The sequence below is a fragment of the Danio rerio genome, chromosome 13, assembly GCF_052040795.2.
Source record: "Danio rerio strain M-AB ecotype USA chromosome 13, GRCz13ab, whole genome shotgun sequence".
Lineage (NCBI taxonomy): Eukaryota > Metazoa > Chordata > Actinopteri > Cypriniformes > Danionidae > Danio > Danio rerio.
The window spans coordinates 14,115,115-14,136,039 of record NC_141033.1 but is presented as its reverse complement, the minus strand read 5'-3'; the positions used below and the strand labels follow the sequence as shown (position 1 = coordinate 14,136,039).

Genomic DNA, 20,925 nt, shown 5'->3' with positions numbered 1-20,925 from the left:
TAAAGCACAAGCGCTCAATAATGGGCAAAAGATTGCTGAACGATTGAGCTGTTGTGCTTTTCCCCTGTCAGTTGGGCAGTCGACTCCATTCAGCCTTTATGATGATGGACGACAGAAATGCCCGTCTGCCTTAAGTGATTTCAAACCTGGCTGTGCTGAGAATTAGACTTGCTAAGTGCAGACGGAGCTGCTGAGAGACGAAGCACTTAACGCGTGTTAACAGAACAACCCCAATGTTCAGCAGAAACACAGCATCCGGTTTAAGAAGGCATTTTGGGACAGGAATGGATGCTTCATGTGTTTGTGGTTGCTGTTGAGGAAACAGACAGGCTTCTGTACTTCAAATGATCCACTAAAAAGAGACCATTTACAGAGGCAGATCCTGTTGCTGATAATTATGTTATGGAATTATGAATGGGCCAGCAAATTAGAAAACACGCAGCACACAACATTACAGCTTTCATGCAGGATACAAATCCTCTCTTTTTGCCTTTTCAGACACAGGGACTGGATTCTATTAATAGATACCCATTTATAGATTCATGTTAATGAAAGAAAAAAAGCACGTACTAAGACACTGTAGAATCTTCCATTGTGGATCTCCCAAAAACTATGCACAATTTCTGGCAAGACTTTGTTACACAGTGCATACTTGTACATGAAAAAAGTACTGAGTTATAATATAATAACTTCAGAGGGGGCAGGTTAGATTCTAGGGTAGGTTTAAGGGATAATAGTTATTATTATCCAGTTTAATGACAATGATTAGTATATTATGTACATGTAAAACAGGAACAACTGCAACCATTTTCTTACTTAAAAGATTACTGTGGAGCAAATGTGTGTTACCATCACATACCATTACAAGTGACAAATCTCTGTAAAGCAGCGGTTCCCATTCTAGATTTATCGACCAGCAAAGCAGCATCCCTTCCGGTATTAATTCACTCACTGGTTTTATTCACTCCTACAAGTGGACTTTATTAATAGTGCACTAATGTAAGAATAGAGAATGTGGGTATTGCTGGTCCTCCTGGATTGCCAACCAATCAGCATGTTTTACATGTCTCTCTTATTTAGCACACCTGATTTAGATAACCAGCTCGTTAGAAGAGCTCCCTCCATGAACTGTGCTCTTTTTTAAGCATTTACAGCGCAGCATTGCCTGCAGTGTCTTCTTACTAAAGGCAAAGTGTGACATAATATACCTTCGTAAATAATTACAATATAAACATTTAAACACTCAATGGCATCCTTTCAAACTGAAGTCATGGCAGAATATCATGTGGAGTCCAGTAGCAGGGCATTTATTGTTGAATTACAACACATGTCTGAATTAAAAAAACATATGAAATGTGCAGAGCGATGGGGCATAAGGCTAGACCTTACGCCCCACGTAGCTGTGTCCGAAATTGCATACTTCCATAGTACCCTAAAAACTGTTTGCGAGCTAAGTAGTATGTCAGAATTCAAAGAATACGAATAACAGTATGCGAGAAGTACCCGGACTACCTACTTCTTTCAAACTTCCGGCGTGTATCCAAAGATGCAACGCAGTTGAATTCATAAATGGAAGTAAAGCAACGCAACTGACCGTGTAAGCCACGAGTTCATGACAAAATGGCCGATGTAGCACGTCTGAGTTCTATTCATACTACTCGCAGTCATACTGTATAGATTAAGGGTGTCCATACTCTGTCCTGGAGGGTCAGTGTCCTGCTGAGTTTTGCTCCAACTTGTTTCACCACACCTGCAGGAAGTTTCTAGTATGGCTGCATCCAAAACCGCATACTTCCATACTATATAGTACGCTAAAATCAGTATGCGAGCCGAGTAGTACATCAGAATGCATAGAATTCGAAAATCAGTATGCGAGAAGTACCCGGATGACTTACTACTACCGGCGAGATTCTGGAGTGCGCATCCCATGCACGCTGCGCTATCCCATAATGTCCCGCGAGAAAATTCATGAATGGAAGTGAGGCGATGCAACTGACGCAGGTAGGTCACGTGATTATGACAAAATGGCGGATGTAGTACGTCTGAACTTCATTCATACTTTTTACATTCATACTGTATAGAACGTACTTTTCTAACAGCCGAGTAGTACGTTTAAATTCAAATGCAGTACCTAATGAGTAGTAAGCGGTTTCGGACGCAGCCTATATCTAGTAAGAGCTTGATTAGCCATTTCAGGTGTGTTTGATTAGGGTTGGAGCTAAACTCTCCAGGACACCGGCCCTCCAGGACCAAGTTCGCACACCCCTGGTATAAAACATACTTTTCTAAATGTCAAGTAGTAGATTTAAATTTAAATGAAGTACTTACTGAGTAGGAGGCAATTTTAGACACAGCCCGTGATTAAGAAATGCTGCTGTAAGCGAGTCTGGTTCGACTCTTTAAGTTCTTTTACGAAAGGTATCCAAAAAAGTGGCTTTCTACAGTTCATTGTTTTGGTACAATATTTTTGATAACTTCTATGGATGTTTGTTCAGATCCGATCACACAGTTTCAGACTCGATCGGAACCAGACGTTACCTCCCAATCAGGACTCGAATATATATCTATAGATATTTTCTCATAATTTTTTTTAACACATCAACATGCGGTGGCACAAAGTTAGACCTCTTCCTTGACTTCACACAGAAGCAGCAACACATGCAGCAGGACATCACTTTGTTGCAGAGACACTATTGGTTAAATGCCGAAAAAGTAGAACATGGAAGCAGCTTGAAGTGGAAAGCGCGAGTATGTCTGCCATCTGGAGGTATTATAAAGTTAATGGCCACAACATTGCCATAGCAAACTGTAAGATATGTAAACTTAGGATTGTCTACCGGGCATTTTAAGTTGAGGTGCTATTTGTTTGCTTTTTTAGATTTACTGTTGCACTAAAGTCCAAAAGTGAAGTTATTTGTTACTTGATTGTTCAAGCAACCTTACAGAAGTGCTTTGTTTGTTAACAGAGTTGTTGAATGTTAAAATAAGGTGAATTAAATGTAAAAAATAAGGAACATCCTGGATCTGTTTCTTCGCTCTTCTTTATTCTTTTTTGTATGTATTATAGAAATATCGGATCAGGTTTTGGCATCGGTAGATTCTCAAAATCAAATGACTCTGACTCGAGGGCAAAAAAACCTGATCGGGACATCCCTAGTCAAATCAGACGGTGGAAAGTACCTACCGCACTGTATTGAATTGAAATGTCACACTTAGTGGAAACAAGTCAGGGATTAACAAATTTAAAGTTACATAGTTATAATTTAAACATGAACACTTTTACAAATCATTGGACTTCAAATTACATAAAGAAATACGATTTCATCATGGCAAACACGCAGATCATCCTTTGAGATGTAACAATTAACCAAATTCACTATTAAGAACTGACTGGTCAGCTTCAAACTTTGTATGGAATATCCACATTTCAATTGCTAAGAGAAAAAAATATAGAAAAGGAAAAGAAGGTTTAGCAGCCTTTGGCTACATTTGTTCTCTTTAAAAGAGAAATATTTCGGTAATATGTAGCTTAGATTTACATTAGACAAATACTATTTTATATTTATTATTTTTATTTATTTATTGTTCTGTCATTTATTTTCAGTGTAAAATTATTACTCATGTTTAAATGTCAATAACTTGTTCCACATATTTTTAAGTCTAAAGAGAAATGGAATATTGTTTGTTTTTATTATTATTTTGTGCTGTTTTATTTAGTTACTAAGCAGCAGTAAAAAAAAACACTTTGAAATAGAAGACATTTTCTTCTAGACTACACTCTTAAAAGTGATGTGTTAAAAATTTACACAAAATATGTGTTAAACAGGTCGTAACACATTTTGTGTTACTACGGACACATTGTGTGTTAATATTGTGCTTAACTGTTTACACAATGACTGTGTTAAACACATTTAAACAGTATGTTGGAATACAATGCATTTTTGCCTGTAGTCAAATGGCACTGTGTTATGAGTTTATGTAGTTTATTTATCATGATGGTAATATAAAATAAGCATTTGTGAGTATGTGGCTAAAAATTCTATATTTCGGGGTTTATACTGTGAATTTCTGCACGCGCATGCGCAGTGACGTTCTTTTTCAACTGACGCTCTCTCAGAGCTCTATCGGATAACGCACCTCTCTGCCTCAGGTGAGTGAAATTCATTAAAATTCGTCTACGATAGTAAATATTTCTTCCACTCTGCGTGAGAATGTTTTGTGTTAGTTGTCCAAGAAGTTATTTTTGTTACTTTTATTATGTTTTCATGTTTCGTACTCCTGATACACGGGACTTGGCAACTCTGTCATGTAACATTAACTTTAGCCGCGCAAGCTAACGCATCTGGCGCGTCTTTTGTAAAGCTGCGTTGGCACTTGGCAGAATTGTTAATAATAAGTTACATATAAGGCGAAAGACTTACCCTAAATATGTACTGCATTTTGGTGTAAGAGTTGCCGTCACTTTAAAAAGCCTCTGCGTCTCTGACACTCGAGGTAACGCTACCAGATATAATTTATGCATTTAACGTTACGTTATTATCATAAGGTTATTTAATATATAACCTTATATGAAGCTCTGCGGCAGGAATTTAAACATAAATCCCTTGTCGTAACGTTAGTTGGGTGCTTTGTACAAACACCAAATGGCGCCGAGGTGTGAGCAAATTCATAAACAATAGCTAAAATATGAAGATATTTAATGTACTCAATTTTGCGCGCCATTTTGTGGTACCCTACTAGTCGCATACTATTTAAAAGTGTACTTTTTATTGTCATACACAGTTACAGGTGTTTGTTTTCTCATTGTGCTGTATGAATTTCTCTCTTAGGAGATGGAAGTCGAGGAACAAATTACACCGCTTTCTTGCAACTGTCTTCATAGACAGAAAGGAAATAATTATGGAGAAAACTATTCACAGATGGCAATGTTGGAGATCTGATAGCCTTAGTCAAACAGGTCTCAACTATCTTTTGATTGAATATTGAAATTTGACAGATTTTCAAGTTCATTGACACTGATGTAAATGCAGGAGTAAAGGAGCTTGGCAAATTTCAAATATATTATATTGCAAGCAACACCCCGGACTCATTAGAAAGAAGTGTGCACTCATTACAGGTAAAACATTACTATATTTCTCCCTTTATATTACTATAGATAAACGTAAACATTTAAATAAATAAAATGTTTTGGCATTTCTTAGTGTCCTTTAACAGATTCAACTCAGACTGGCAACACAACTAGTTTGCTGACGCTGCTTGAAGAAAAGCCTCTTCAATCCTGAGAGAACATGAAGACTGTCAAAAAGTTGCTGTCAGTGTCCTTGTAGAGAAACATGGATTGTGAGTATGTGGTTTGTTTATTTCATGTAAGATGTATTTATTTGCAAATTAAATAAATTACATTTATTTAAATAAGTTATATAATAAAATAAATTCTACATTTAAAAAATATTTCAAATAAATACATTTAACAATTTATCCCAATCAATTCTGAAGTACCACTGTTTAGTCAATTTTTTGTTTGTCAATGTTTGTGTATAAGCAATTTATGCAACTGTATTTGTTTTTTACTTTTTTAGCTATCCTTCTGGTATAGAAAAGCTGGTACTAGCAAAAGAGATTCTGTCATTGTTCCCCTTAGGTGCCCTTTGGTGAAAATGAGGGACATGAGAATGTAAGAATGTTTTTACATTATAAACTGAATTTATTAGGAATGTGTATATAAGTTGCTCATTTATTTGACTTTCATTAGTTCTGTTTTTACATTACTAATGTCAGGAGGATTTTTTTTATTTTGCTAGGCCATCACACAGTCGGACGGAAGCTTCAACAGAGCCAGTGGGTGTACAGTTTAAAACATCATCATTGTACACCGCAACCTTCTTCACCAAGTCCAGATGAAACCGTACCAAGTGAGTTGTTGTCTCTGATAAAGAAGATGCGACCAGACAACTTATCATCAATAAAGACTGCAATCAATCAAACCTTCAGTTACAGAAGAAGATGGATAACAACAAAATCCCTTCAAAATCTCTTGCTGAAATCTTCAAGGACTATCCCAGATTTCTTGACATGCCAGCTTTGGTAATAGACATGCTCAACTAAGACAGAACTTTACACAGACATTTATGTCATAATTGTAATATTAATATTTCTTTGTTTCTGATTTCTTTCTTTCTTTAAAGATGGACATTGAATTTTCCAAGCTCACAGATAGGAACGAAGACTTGTTTATCCAGAAAAGGGAAGGGACGATAATTCCAGAACTCAAAGAAATAGCATCTTGGAGAAGAATATTGACATCAGACTCTTACTGAAGATGGCTGACAATCAGCATGATGGTATGAGTTTCAGCCAAAATATCTGTTGCATGTGCACACTTTTCTAAAAATAGTTTAAAAGATAAAACTTAATGTGAATATTAATATTCTATTAAAGATATTAATTTCTAATATATTTTGTTTAAATTCTTATTTTGCATGTGACCTGTATCTTCACTTCAAGATGAGCTGTTAAACTGTTAAAGATCCTTATTCATCTTCTTCCACCCACTGCCTCTGGGAGAAGTGTTGCTGGGAGTAAATGCTGTGTGACTTCTGCTGTGTCCTACCTGTTGGAGCAAGTGCCGGTATAGTTTTTATTGGTTTAGCTTATGATAAATAAAATGTTTCTAATGCAGCAACATTTTCTTATGCTTTTTATTGTTTCATTCCTGAAGGCTGGTACCACCGTTACATCTTTGCTCACTGAATCCATGAAAGGGACCCTGAAGTCAGCTCAGCCGCAGTTGGTTTCTATTGGTTGTCTAGGACATGGATCCTTGTACGTGTACGTGTACTTGTAGCTGTGGCAAAGAATGACTCTTTTGCTCTTCCACTCGATCCTGAAAGCCTGACCTGTGCTGAAGACAGACTTTTCAAATTCTTCTGGCTGTGCAATCTTCAGTATCCATGCCAACTGTCTTCTGTTTTTTTTTTTTTTGAGTATATATATATATATATATATGACTTGTCCTTGTCCCAGTCATCTTGCACACGATCAAAGGTAATGGAATTAATTGCTAAGGTGCAGTCTTGTACCTAATTGAAATAAGCATGTACACCTATCCAAAGTGTCTTTAAAATGATTTTGTAATTTGGCGTTTAAGGGAAATGCATGCACTCTCTGATAGTCACAACCTAACTTTAATTTGTAGTCAAAATCGTTGCCCTAGAACATATCATAATTTAAATTCCTTTTTAAAACATCTCAACAGATCATTTTAAAATTAATTCATGCCCTTCTGAAGAGTCAGGACACACAGGGAACGAGAGTTTTAAGAGTTAAGTGTTTTGATGAACATATTTTTTTCTTCAGTGTCATCAGAACAAATCGTTTTCTCTTTGCTTTGCTGCCTGGGGACTTAATAGATTACAGACCTCTAGACATTTTGTCATTTTGTGATCAGCAGTATGTATCTCCTAAATACAAAATATTGTTTTAAACATGTTAGTGATTGAAACTTTGGTAACACTTTATAATAACTACACACTATAAATCATTTATTAAGCATTAGCAAATGGTGAATTCATTAATTTGTAAAGCGTTAACTCTACATTATAAGACATTAGCGGTTTACAAATGCTGTATTCTTGACTTATAAGTAAATGTTTAATGTGCTTAATAATTGTACCTTCACACTTTGCTTCTGATTATTTTTTCACTACTAAATTAAGGACTGCATTATTTACAAACCATTTGTATTTGAAAGTATGAATTATAAAAGTACAATTGTTAGGCACATTATAAATGTGCTTATAAGTCAAGAAAACAGCCTTTGTAGCTGTATTTAGAAACCCATTACTAATGTCTTATAATGTAGATTTAATGCTTAACAAATAGTGAATCAACTACTGTACTTGCTAATGCTTAATAAATAATTTATATTGTGTCGTTACTATAAAGGGTTACCTAAATGTTTGAAGTGTTTTGACTAGATTTGACAATGATTTATTTTGTTAAGACAAGCACCTTACATGTGGGTGAATGTATAATCAGTGTGCTTTGGTTATTAATTTCTTTCACTAGAGAATAATTTTGAAAATGGATATGTTTCATACATATTTGACATTTTATTGGCATGCGTAACAGATACGAGTTCAATTTAATGAATACTTTTATAAAGTGAGTTTTTATATTATGTACAATGAATTGCTGTAAAACATTTGAATGCATTTGGGAAAATTAAACAGTATGTGAACAGTGTTTAATGTTTCCTGTGAGATTTTGTATATTGATTTTACATTTATAATATTTTTTACATTTAAAATTACAAAAAATGAATAGTAACACACAGTTGTGTTAAACACATACAAAAATAACACATCTGTGTGTCAACTTATGCTGCACATTAATGTGTTACATTTTATGACACATTTTGTGTGTTAAACTTAACTCAACATGTGTTGTCCCTGAGCACACTCAGGACATGTGTTGAAAATAACACATGTTGTGTTGTTTTCAACACATTCCTTTTTAGAGTGTATAACTAGTAGTGTTTTGAAATTAATGAATGCATGATAATCGTAAAACCAGGATTACTCCTCAGACCGTAACAGTACAACCAAAATATATAATCGTTGCATCCCTAATGACACTATGATGCTACTGCAACCACTGTTACGATAGCTAGCTTAATTTGCAAGCATCATGTAATTAATGTCTTATAATATCATTGATAAGCGATTATAGTATTTATTAGCTTTCAAATTAGATTTTCATTTTAACTTCAGTTTTAGTAACTTGGTGAGATTTTATATAACTATTTATATATTTTGCTTTATTTTAATTCATGATTTTCCTATTTACATTTAGGTTTAATTAGGACATGTTTATACCTGATATTAAGATGCGTTTCTGTGGATCTGATCTCAAAAATATGGTCTACTTTCAAACAAGTGTATGCATTCACTGCATAAACGCTAACAAAGCATTTGAAACCTACAGAGATATGAGGATATAAGAGTAGAAACAAAAGTTACTGTTTTTTTTATATAATTTCCAGGTGTCTCCTTTCATGTTCACAATATGTACTCTACATTAAAAAGCACACAGTGTACATATTACAGACTCTTGTCTTAAAGAAATCAGGAAAGTGGTCAAAGTTAACAAAAGAAACAGATTAAATCACCAGGTGTAAACAAGTCTCTCGTCTACTTGTGATCCGATTAACCAAAGTACATTTTAAAACCAGTGCAAACTGGGTCTTGTTTGTCAATGGCAGCATCGGGTCTTTTAGCTGTCTAACATTCATCATCATTACACGTCACATCAGATAACATTTTTATAAATACATTAATATGTCCAAAAAGCATGTCTGATTTGCATTAATAACAGCACTAGTAATGAATTAAGACCATTTCGTTGATTTATATCCATGGTCAAAAGGACGACAGGAAAATTCCTGAACTCAAATACATTGGAGGAATTGTCTCTGCCTCCAGCGTGGCTTTTAGATTCATGATTGACACCACATGATCATTTGCCTTCAGTCTGCCGCTCTCTTCTCAGCCATTTGGAGCCTGATTCACCCCGCATGACCCAAAGCCTCCAATGTAACCAGTGTGTCTGCTAGACTTTGCCCATCGAGTCGCATCCCATGATGGAGCAGCATGAGGGAGCCGTCATGAGTCAACCAAACCTCATACTACTGTTCAAACACCATGCTCATCTAATCTGATCTACACCACTCTTGAAGAGCTACCAAAACACTGAAAGCAAGAGCTGAACCAAAAGTAACAAGTAAAGATAAAACAAAAGACTTCCAAGGACAATTTGGAGGCCAAATGGCTTGAGAAACCTGGATTCTAGTTTGCAAATTTACATTCATCTATTTTCCTTCGGCTTAGTCCCTTTAATCATTGAAGGGTTGGCACAGTGGAATGATCCGCCAACTTGTCCAGCATGTTTTACACAGCAGATGCTCTTCAAGCTGCAACCTAATATTGGGAAACATCCATACACTATCATGCACACTCATACACTATGGGCAATTTAGTTTATTCAATTCATCTATACTGCATGTCTTTGGACAGTGGGAGAAACCAGACCACCCGGAGGAAACCCATGCGAACACGTAAACTCCACACAGAAATGGCAACTGACCCAAACGGGACTCAAAACAGCAACCTTTTTGCTGTAAGGCGACAGTGCTAACCACTGAGCCACCATGACACCTGCAAATTTACATAAAATTATAAATAACTATATAGAACATGCCCGCAGCCAGGGGGTTCAGCCAAAAGGTCCAGAATATGTCCTTTTAATTATTTTATCCAATTTAATATAATCTAATATATGTATTATATAATTAATTTAATATATTGGCGCCTCAAAGCCACAATAATGTGACGCAAGTCACGTGACATAACCCACTAAGTGGTAACATTTGAACCTTTGATGCGACATCAAAGAAGACCCACCCCTCACTGACAAAAGTCCAGAATTTGTCCCATACATGAGCTCATTTTTCCTATTTTGACTGCTATGCCATCATAAATATTGAAAATAAAATTAATGGATTAAAAATCCATCGAAAAAGGCTTTAAGGTCAAACACAATCCTCTATCGGCTGTTGCTTCAGTGGGACTATAAACAGTTGTAAGAGAAGTCTTCTTTTACTACTGTATTGTTTTTAAACAGAGAAAACATTTTACAGGAAACTTTTATTCTAAATCTTGGACCGTATTTCTGAAATAAAAATGAGCAATAAAAAGGTGTGAAGCACCAGAAGGAGACCATATTAAATTTATTTAAATATATTTTGGCTATTGTGGATATACAGGAGTTTTCAAATGTACTAAATGTAATAATGAAGATTTCATTATTATTATTATTATTATTATTATTATTGTGTTTTAATTATTATTTTTCATTGAAATGGTTAAATTGTGACTGAGGACAGTTGAATATGCTGGCCAGTTTTATAACAGATTGCATTTTTTTTTCCTAATGATGAATGATGTAATAAATTTGAATTTTAAAATTGAGTCGTGTTTTAATTTTTTGTTGCTATTTTTTAGGAAATATATTTAGTACATCAAAAAGTGTGGTTATGATGACATCTGACTAGCTAATCCAGCAAAAATGTCACTAAAATGCAGTATTTAAATTTCATAGTTAAAATAGGTCAATTTTTTTTTGAGAAAAAAAAAAACAATCCTTTCACTAGTCTGGCTACGGTTCTGTAGAATACTTACTAATAATTGTTTGTGAGCCAAAATTGTTCCTAAATTTAAGTCCACAGTTAAGTGATAAATCATGATAATAGTGTGTTTACCGTGTTTATTACTGTATTATTACAACCCAATAATAAAAATGACAGTAAATTTGTTCATGAGAATCTATTTATCTATTCACTATTCCCATAAGGATTATTAAAAAAAAAAGTTTAAAGTCTGCGCGAAACATAACATACTGAGACTTATGTTGACATACTTCCAACTGACACCGAGTAGCGGTGGGGTCAACAAAGTAGGACCACCACTCCAAACGTGGAAGCATATGGTCAAACTTTGACTGAAGATTACCAAAATATCTTTTTGGTCTATAGAAATGAGACTTTTCAAGTTATTCACTTGGGCGGCGCAGTGGTGCAGTAGGTAGTGCTGTCGACTCACAGCAAGAAGGTCGCTGGTTCGAGCATCAGCTGGGTTAGTTGGCGTTTCTGTGTGGAGTTTGCATGTTCTCTTCTCATTCACGTGGGTTTCCTCCAGGTCCTCCGGTTTCCCCGACAAGTCCAAAGACATAAGTACAGGTGAATTGGGTAAGCTAAAATTGTCCGTAGTGTATGTGTGTGAGTAAAAGTGAATGGGTTGCAGCTGGAAGGGTATCTGCTGCGTAAAAAAAATGCTGGACAAGTTGTCGGTTCATTCCGCTGTGGCAACCCCAAATTAATTAAGGGACTAAGCGGAAAAGAAAATGAATGAATGAAAGTTATTCACATATCTGATAGTAAATTGAGATCAAAGTGAGATCGAATCGATAATGTTATTCTTTTGTGCTTCATAAGAGTGGGTGGAGCAAAAAAGTTTTGATGCAGGTTTCTCAGAATGTCCCTCTGATTTGTGAACTTTCTGTATAGGAATATGGCAAATGTAGTTTTCTGGATGAAATCTGCTTTTAATCATCCCTCAACAAAAGCAGAGCATGAAGAAAATGAGTGAAGATTTCACTTTTACTGTAAAAATAAAACTGTATTCTCACTTATTGTGTAAATAATTAACTGAAACAAATAGTCATTGAGTTTTATAGGCGGTCAAAAATGTGGTCAAAAATGATCAAGTGCAATATTCAGCCAAACGTGATCAATACCATGCAAATGTCAAACTCGCCATGAAAAAAAGTTTTTACCAAAATAGCAAAATCTTTTCTAGGTTTTTTTTTTTTAATGTAGGCTAGGCTTGTATTTTACAGTACTGTTAAAATACTCAAAAATGTCTGTCAACGTCAATTATATTTACATCACATCTGTCACATTGATAACAAAGAGATGGCACATTCATAATGAAGCTTTTTCCTCATAAATGCAAAAACGTAAATGAAATCATCCGTTTTTGTTCTATAGAAAGCGGACTCTTATCCTTTTGATTGGCATTGTATATTTTGGGTTGTGCGGTTTAATTCACTGAATTTCTTCAGTGTTGTATACTCTAAACTCACAGACTTTTTAGGTCACATTCAAAACGCATGTTTATTTTGCTCATTTCAAATATACAAAAATGTTTAGAGATTGTTATTTTTCTGATCTCATAACTCTGTGGTTAATTGTTTAACCACAACGATAAACGATAAACAGATGTTTAAAAATAATGTTAACATTCTCTATCTGAATCTCTTTTTTGAGTTTGTACTGTAAATGTAACCCATAACGCTGGGATTGCTCATATCACATTTTAGCTTTCGACAGACAGACAAACATTTAAGCTTTATTCTTTTTGCACGTTAAGTTTTAGTTTAATTTTTTTCTCATTTCATTGATGTTATCTATTATATTTTAAACATTATAAATATTATTATCATTAATAATATGTCTCAAACAGCCTACGGGAGAATAAAACAAAAACAAACATTACAAGAAACAGTAGAAAAATATTCTGTAAGCACAAATACTGTAAGTTTAGAGCAGCTGTGGTGGTCTGTCAAATCTGTCAAGCACTGTATATGTACATGAAGTCTACCTCAGACTTAAAATCTCCTAAATTAGCCATATTTGGGGGCTTCTTCTCAAAGACAGTATTGCACAATAATGAACAGAATAACCTACACCTGACAGCGCAGGTCGTTTAAATCTTCAGAAATCCTCAATAAGAGCCTTCACTGAGACACACTGACAACAACATACACATAAACCGAACTACGACAACACTTGCGTGTTGTGAACGGAGCTCACGCATTACACACGGGCTCCAGTCAATGTCAAGAACCTGAACTGTGAATCCCAGCCGGGAGCGTCTCACCTGAAGCGGCCGCCGCAGTGCTGGCACTGCTCCCCGACCCATCCCGTCTCGCACACACACGCGCCGCTGGCTGCGCTGCACTGGCCGTTCAGGCACGGCTTATCGCACTCCTTCGCTTCGGTGGCCGCGGGCAGACGCAGCAATCCACTGAGGGCTGTGATGAAGAGCAGAGATCGCAGTGCGGTGCCGTGAAGGCCTACATGAGCCAGGCCGACAGTCAGACTCCAGCCCCGGCCGAGGGCCCTCCGAACCTCCGCAGCCATTCGCGCACAAACAGCTGACGGTCGGCGGCGAATCCGCTACTGGTGACGGGTGGATAGCGAGGCTAAGAGGGTGGCAGTATCGGGAGAGCGTGTCAGCGGTCCGCAGATCCTTCGGTGGCGGATTTTTTTGTTATCTTCTCGTCTCGTTCACATCTTACCGATGCTTATCGCTGCAGCACCGAGTCTCATATTGACACCCGGAAGTGACGAAATTTCGGCGAGATGCGGAAGTGCGCACTGATTGATAAGCAGCGCGGAGTTTGATTTATTTATGAAATGACTATATTCAAATGCAATAATCACGGCTTAATTATTGTGAAAGTTAATTTTAAAGTAACGTTATCAAATCAATGTGATCTATAGCAATACAGTGCGTTTTATTCAGTGCATGATATTTGTTATTTTGGAAAATGAAAGATAGAATTATAGATAAAAGTGAACTCGATAATCTAAAGCTGTTCCTAAAGGCCCAATCATATTAATGTAAATGGTTTGATGATCGCGATAAGGCTTCTTCATCCCACAGATTCTACTTCAGTTTACAAACTGCTTAACAGCGCCCCCTTCTGGATCTCATGTGCTATGAAATACTGTTTGGGTTCGAAGACTTGTTAATACACTATTCAGATTATTTAGTTTATCATGCAACACTAAACTGCCGAAAGTTGGACTGAATTCAATATAATCAGAGCCTAAAAGTCATTTTGCCAACGAACTTAAGATGATTTATTGGCTATAAATATTCAACAACAAGAATTTAAGTTTGAAGCATTTTTATTGAAAGCAGACAAAATTTAGAGGCTAAACAAGTCTGACGTTAATGTAACTAATGTCATTCAATATTAACATTAATGCTACTTTGACTAATAATAATAATTGTTGTTATTGTTATTTTTATTATTGTAAACTTTGAAGTAGTATTTAACAATAAACTGGTGTTTTATAACTGAACTATTTATTAAAAATAACAAATAGTAATTCTACCAATTTCAATAAAGACTTATATCAAAATATCACTATATTACTATTGAACTGTAAAATATTACATAATTTTAATTATGTAGGAAAGTGGGAAGAACTGATTAGTAATATATAATTTTAATCAGCTGAAGTTATATTATATAGGATATTATTATTACTATTATTGCTGTTTTTGTTGCTATTAATATTATTATTTTAGTTCGTTATTATTATAATTGCTGTTGTTGTTACTATTTTTATTATTATTATCATATTTGTTGTTGTTATTATTATTATTATTATTGAGGTGTTGTTATTATTATTATTGAGGAGTTGTTGTTGTTGTTGTTGTTATTATTATTATTATAACAAACAATACTAGCTTGTATAACAGAATAATCTCTCCCGAAAGACTCACGGCTGGGTAATTTGGCAATTCTGTGTAGAGTTTGCATGTTTGTGCATGGATTTCCTCTAGGTGCTCCGATATACGCCAAAGTCATGTGGTATAGTTGAATTGAATAAACTAAATTGGCCGTAGTGCATGTGTGTGAATGAGTGTGTATGGATGTTTCCCAGTACTGGGTTGCAGCTGGAAGAGCATCTGCTGGATATGTTGGATAAGTTGGCAGTTCATTCTGCTGTGGCGACCCCTGATAATTAAAGGAATTAAGTCTTGGGAAAAGAATGAATTATTCAACAACAGTTACAGTTATAAAGTTATTAAAATTTTATAAATAATAAATTTGAAAATATGTATTTTTTAAATAAGCTTCAGAGATGTTTTCTTTCATACAGAAAAACACAAACACTTTTACAAACATCATAGAACGTTTATTAAATTCTGACTTGTAAGAAGTCACAATATTTCAATGCACTCCAATGGATGAAGCGCATTAATATACCTTATTTATACCTCAACCAATCCAACGGACTGATTATTGTACTCAACATAAATAAAAACAAATAAACATATTTACATAGACGGCAGGAGACTGGCTGGGCTAGAGAACAAGAACCTGGGATTTCAACAGAAAAACAAACCCTCCAAAGGACACTGAAGAATCTGAACATCAAAACCAAAACGCTACCATAACAAAAGCATGAATACAATGGATTTAAAAGCAAAAAGACAGCAGGGAAAAACCTGATGGAAGGATTTGCCACAGTGATCTTGAACAAAAAGGATCTTCACCGGGACACTTCACAGATACAGCTTACGAGGTGAAGACTCACAAAGTGGTCCCTGACGTGGGTTACAGAGTGATTTTAAGGATTGTAGGTCATAATCTCATGTCCGTTCTGCAGCAAAAATCACACACACACACACACACACACACACACACACACAGACAGACAGACAGACACACACAAACTGCTCTTTAACACCACCACAGATCCAGTCCGTCAAACTGGAAAGATCCACTCTCTCAAACAACTCTTAAGAAAAAAAATACATCCAAAGAAGTTGAAAAACGTCATAAAAAGCAGTTACTATACAGAAAATTCCATCATATACAAAAGGAAATTCAGTCCCTCTAATCAAAACTGGTAAGAAAACAAAGCCATACAATCAGTAATTACCTGATATGTTACAATTAAGAGTGTGTGCTGAATATTTGGTCGAGGCGATTCCTCCAGAATCCTTATTCTCGTTGTGTGATTAGTCAAAGCACTTCTCATTCAGGTTGATTATTATTAGTATTATTCTTTTTTGGTCACACTTATTTGCAAGCAGCTTTCATTAGTTCATGTATTTACTAACAATACCAGCATTTTATAATTATAATTCAACATTTACTAATGAATTATTCAAATCTAATGTTAAATTACATTGGTCAATGTTAACAACAGCTGAATAAATACTGGAATAACTGTACAGTTCATTGTTTGTTCATGCCAGTAAATACATTAACTAATACAACCTTACTGTAAAAAGTGTTCCCATTTTGTGTGCGTGTGTGTGTGTTCAGTAAACGATTGAAAAATACAGTAAACTACAATTCTGGGTGCTAATGATGTGAAGTATTTTACAGAATGATTATTTATTTATTTTAAAGTCTCTGTCGTTTTTTTTCTAAATCTCATACTGACCATCATCACAAACGTGTCTCGAAGTCCAGCTTAAAGGCAGTTTGAGGAATTCCCACACAGATCCCTCAAGTGATGCGCACGTGAGCCACTAACACTGAGTGGCTGAAATTGCCTCTGAACTTGTGCGTTGGTCTTGAACGAGCACCTTTAAAGCCCCTCTCTTGCTCCGTATTGAAGCCTATTTACATTTGAGGAGAACAAAATAACGTGTACAATTTCGCCCATTCGGAAAGCTCACATCCTGTTAAAGACATGCACAATGGCGTCCAAAAGGCAGGTCATTCGTCAGCAAAAAAAACATCAAGTCTCCTTCTACAGTTGTTGTTCGGCATTAGCATAAACGCCAGCGGGACTTTCTTTGTGTCTCTGTTTATCTGTGTGTGAATGCTGTTAGAGGTGGTGACTGGTTGTGTTTGTCATCCCGCAGACGAGGCACAGTATGCGTGTGTGTGCGTTTGAGCTCTAGTTTGAAGAGGATATCTGTCGCGAGGGTCGTCCCGCAGAAGAGGCGCTGTACGTTCGAGTGCGCTGTCTGATTCTGCAGGGCACCTCCAGCTCCTGGAATAAAGGGGCTTCTGTGATTTCGGAAGCCTCCGGTCGCTCCGCAGGCACGCGGGACAGCATACAGCGCACCATCTGAGCCTGAAATACAGACACATGCAGTGATATTAGTCTCTGTGTGTGTGTGTGTGTGTGTGTGTGTGTGTGTGTGTGTGTGTGTGTGTGTGTGTGTAGTAATATTTATTTAAAAAAGTCTGAATGATTGCTAGAGCCCACTAGAGGGCCTCAGCAAACTTCCAACAGGACCACTGAATAACTGACTTCAGTATACATGGGCTATGTTCTCACTGCGATAGTGCTCAAATCTGTTTGCGTAGCGGTTCACATTGTTGTTATAAATGTGACCAATATTTCTGATTTTATTAGATATCATATTTCCGGCAGCTAGCTCTCTGCCACTCTTACATGGTCGCCCACTGAAAGCAAGCAGTGCCCGGTCAGTACCTGGGATGGGAGATCACTTGGGAAAAGCTAGGTTGCTGCCGGAAGTGGTGTTAGTGAGGCCAGCAGAGGGTGCTTAACCTTCGATCTGAGTGGGTCCTAACACCCCAGTATATTGAAGGGGACTATATACTGCTTAGTGAGCGCCGTCTTTCGGATGAGACGTTAAAGTGAGGTCCCGACTCTGTGTTCGTTAAAAATCCCACGATATAGGGGTTTAACCCTGGTATCCTTGCCAAATTTGTCCACTGGCCTGTCCATCATGGTTTCCTAACCATCCCCATATCATAATTGGCTTTATCATGTTCTCCTCTCCATCAATCAGCTGGTGTGTGGTGTGTGGTCTGGCGCAATATGGCTGCCATTGCGCCATCTAGGTGAATGCTGCACACTGGTGGTAGATTTGGAGATTCCCCCTAATGTGTAAAGCACTTTGAGTATCCTTAAAACGCTATAGAATGTGGGGAATTATTATTATTATTATTAGATTATGTTTAATATGATTATTGCCAATTTCACAGACAACCGCTGTGCTTTTATGAACTTTAAATGGTTGTTTTGCTGGTTATAAAGTCTATTTCGGTGTTTAAAACCTAAAATGATTTTTTTTGGGGGTTTTTTTTGTGATGAACAAAAACACTGATAATTTAACAATTTTTTAAAAATTATTAACTTGTTGCGAGACTTGTCACGCTGTTTTTCCTTTATATTTGGTTTGGGTAATGCATTAATTATTTAAGTGAAATATACAGATGAAGTCACAATTATTAACCCCCCTTTGAAATGTATTTTCTTTTTTTAATATTTTCAAAATGATCTTTAACAGCCAACAGAGTCAATAGAGCAAACCATCGTTATACAATAACTTGCCTAATTACCCTAACCTGCCTAGTTAACCTAATTAAGCTAGTTAAGCCTTTAAATGTATGAAAAATATCTAGTCAAATATTATTTACTGTCATCATGGCAAATATAAAATAAAACTGTTATTAGAAATGAGTTAATAAAACTATTATGATTAGAAATGTGTTGAAAAAAATATTTTCTCGGTTTAACAGAAATTGGGGGGAAAAAAAATAAATGGAGGCTAATAATTTAGGGGGGCTAATAATTCTGACTTCAACTGTAGTTATTTCATATTTTTTTTTATTTTTAAATATGCCATTTACTATTGTGGTATTTTAATCTAACTGAACGATCCTATTTAGTTAAAGGCTAATGGTTAATTTTTGGTTGGAGCATCAGTTGTCATTCAAACAATATTCAAAATAAACAACCTTCAATTTTTGGGGTAAAGTATCTACAATGTGTGCTATTCTGTTATGCTGCTCAGTAGAGGATGTTTGCAGCATGAATGAACACAGAATAATGATGTGTGTTGATCAAAAAATACATACAAGTCACATGAAATCCTACATAAGTGTTCACACTGTGGTCGGATTGCAAAACATCAGATCTGATTTAATACCACATATGAAAGTGGCACAAATCGGAATTAAAAAGATCAGATTTTATAGCCTGAAGGACTCAATTTGTTTGATCAGGTGTGTTTAATTAGGGTTGGAACTAAACTGAGCAGTACTGCGGCCCTCCAGAAACTGAGGTTGACTCCTGTAATTAGATTATATATAAATAAAAGTTTGATGTAAAGTAAGAGTTAAAGTGTTATTAATATTATATACAATATTATTAATATTATATAGCACAGTGGTTCTCAAACTGTGGTACGTGTACCACTAGTGGTACGCAGGCTTCCTTCTAGTGGTACGCAGAGGTAATCCAATATCAATGTCATATGTACATGCAACATATATTTCAAAATTGATCAAAAATGGTTCATATATGAATATGATGACATATAGCCTATATTTATAAGGTCCTAGCAACATTTGCAGGTTTTTATTTATTTATTTTTTTTACATACAAGCACAGCACAGTGTTAATGTTCAAACTATTTATAATGTTTAAAGTGGCTGATAATAATAAAAATTCTTAATAATAGTAGTTAATCTGTCACGATTTTAAACTGCAGAGTTGTAGCTGCCTTACTGGGCCTACTACGCTACTGTATTTCAATACTGGTCATTATGGTGGTACTTGGAGGGACAATTTTTTTCTGAGGTGGTACTTGGTGAAAAAAGTTTGAGAACCACTGATATTGCATATACGTATTTGTTTAAGGAGTTAAAATGGGTTGAGAAGTCTTGACTTGTAATAATGAATAAATTCATTAACTCAAAATAAATTCATCCCATAAATTTAAAGAAAGCAAATGACTGGTTTAATTACAACCTTTGCCGCTCACTCACAGCACAGTTTTCAGTAAAGCTGCTTGAAATCGTTGTGTATATGAATTGTACTACACAAAAACAAGTTATTTCCCATTCTAAATATAGTACACTAGAACAGGTCTGACAGGCCTGACAATGCTGCTGTGAATGGAAAATATTTTGATGTTGTAATTGTAGTCCTGCACCTACAGGGGGCAGCAGAAGGGTTGTTGATCTTTAGGATTTCCCAACTGAACAATCACTCCACCCTCACTGCAGAACACCCAGCAGTACAAATACAAAAACACAACACACACTTACTTCCAGGATGTTGGCCTTGCAGAAAGCAGCAGGAAACTGCAAGGCTCTGACCTCTGTGAGAGTCTGGAAGAAACACAGTGAGATGTTCATTTTTGGTTCAATAAAATGAAATATTTGATTCAATACTTTTATGCATGCATAACATGAATATACTACAGTCAAAACTTGAGTAAGATTAATACTTTTATTCAGCAAAGAAACTTCAAAATGATCACCAAAAAAGAAGAAAAATGTGTAGCAACACAAATGATGAAAACAATGCCTTCAGCAGCAAATGATTTCATGTTCATCACATGACACTAAAGACTGCAGTAATTGTGCTGACAATTCAGCTTTGACATCATATCAATATTAAAATGAATACATTTAAACAGAAAAAGAGTTAAACTGTACTTCTATTTCTAAATGGAATTTAATTAACAAAATGCAGCATTATATTATAATGCACATTTTAATTTGATTATATTACAAATACTGGCTATGTTTATATAAATATATATATAAACAGCCAGTGCTTTG

General features: G+C 35.7%; 2 protein-coding genes and 1 pseudogene across 4 annotated transcripts in view; 1 reads left to right on the top strand and 2 right to left on the bottom strand.

The window, feature by feature from the left end:
- Positions 1-13,978, bottom strand: part of atrn (attractin) — a 176,136-nt gene extending 162,158 nt beyond the window's left edge. The window contains exon 1 of one of the 2 annotated variants that reach the window (XR_015505497.1): positions 13,497-13,978. Coding sequence is in view for 1 of the 2 variants with exons in the window: in NM_001353962.1 (NP_001340891.1) it covers positions 13,497-13,759 (263 nt within the window). In the remaining variant the exon portion in view is untranslated. The remainder of the gene's footprint in view (positions 1-13,496) is intronic. The other variant, NM_001353962.1, reaches the window with a different exon arrangement.
- On the top strand, positions 5,658-7,222 carry LOC101884819 (uncharacterized; annotated as a pseudogene). The gene is made up of 5 exons (XR_015506571.1): positions 5,658-5,674; positions 5,779-6,084; positions 6,186-6,347; positions 6,510-6,628; positions 6,719-7,222. The product of XR_015506571.1 is annotated as an uncharacterized LOC101884819 (transcript).
- A 1,553-nt stretch (positions 13,979-15,531) lies between the features above and the next one.
- Positions 15,532-20,925, bottom strand: part of eif2ak3 (eukaryotic translation initiation factor 2-alpha kinase 3) — a 59,358-nt gene continuing 53,964 nt past the window's right edge. Inside the window, exons 16-17 of the mRNA XM_087279065.1 lie at positions 20,407-20,469; positions 15,532-17,455 (exon numbers count right to left, since the gene is read on the bottom strand). Coding sequence (XP_087135191.1) covers positions 17,276-17,455; positions 20,407-20,469 — 243 coding nt within the window. The 3' untranslated portion in view covers positions 15,532-17,275. The remainder of the gene's footprint in view (positions 17,456-20,406; positions 20,470-20,925) is intronic.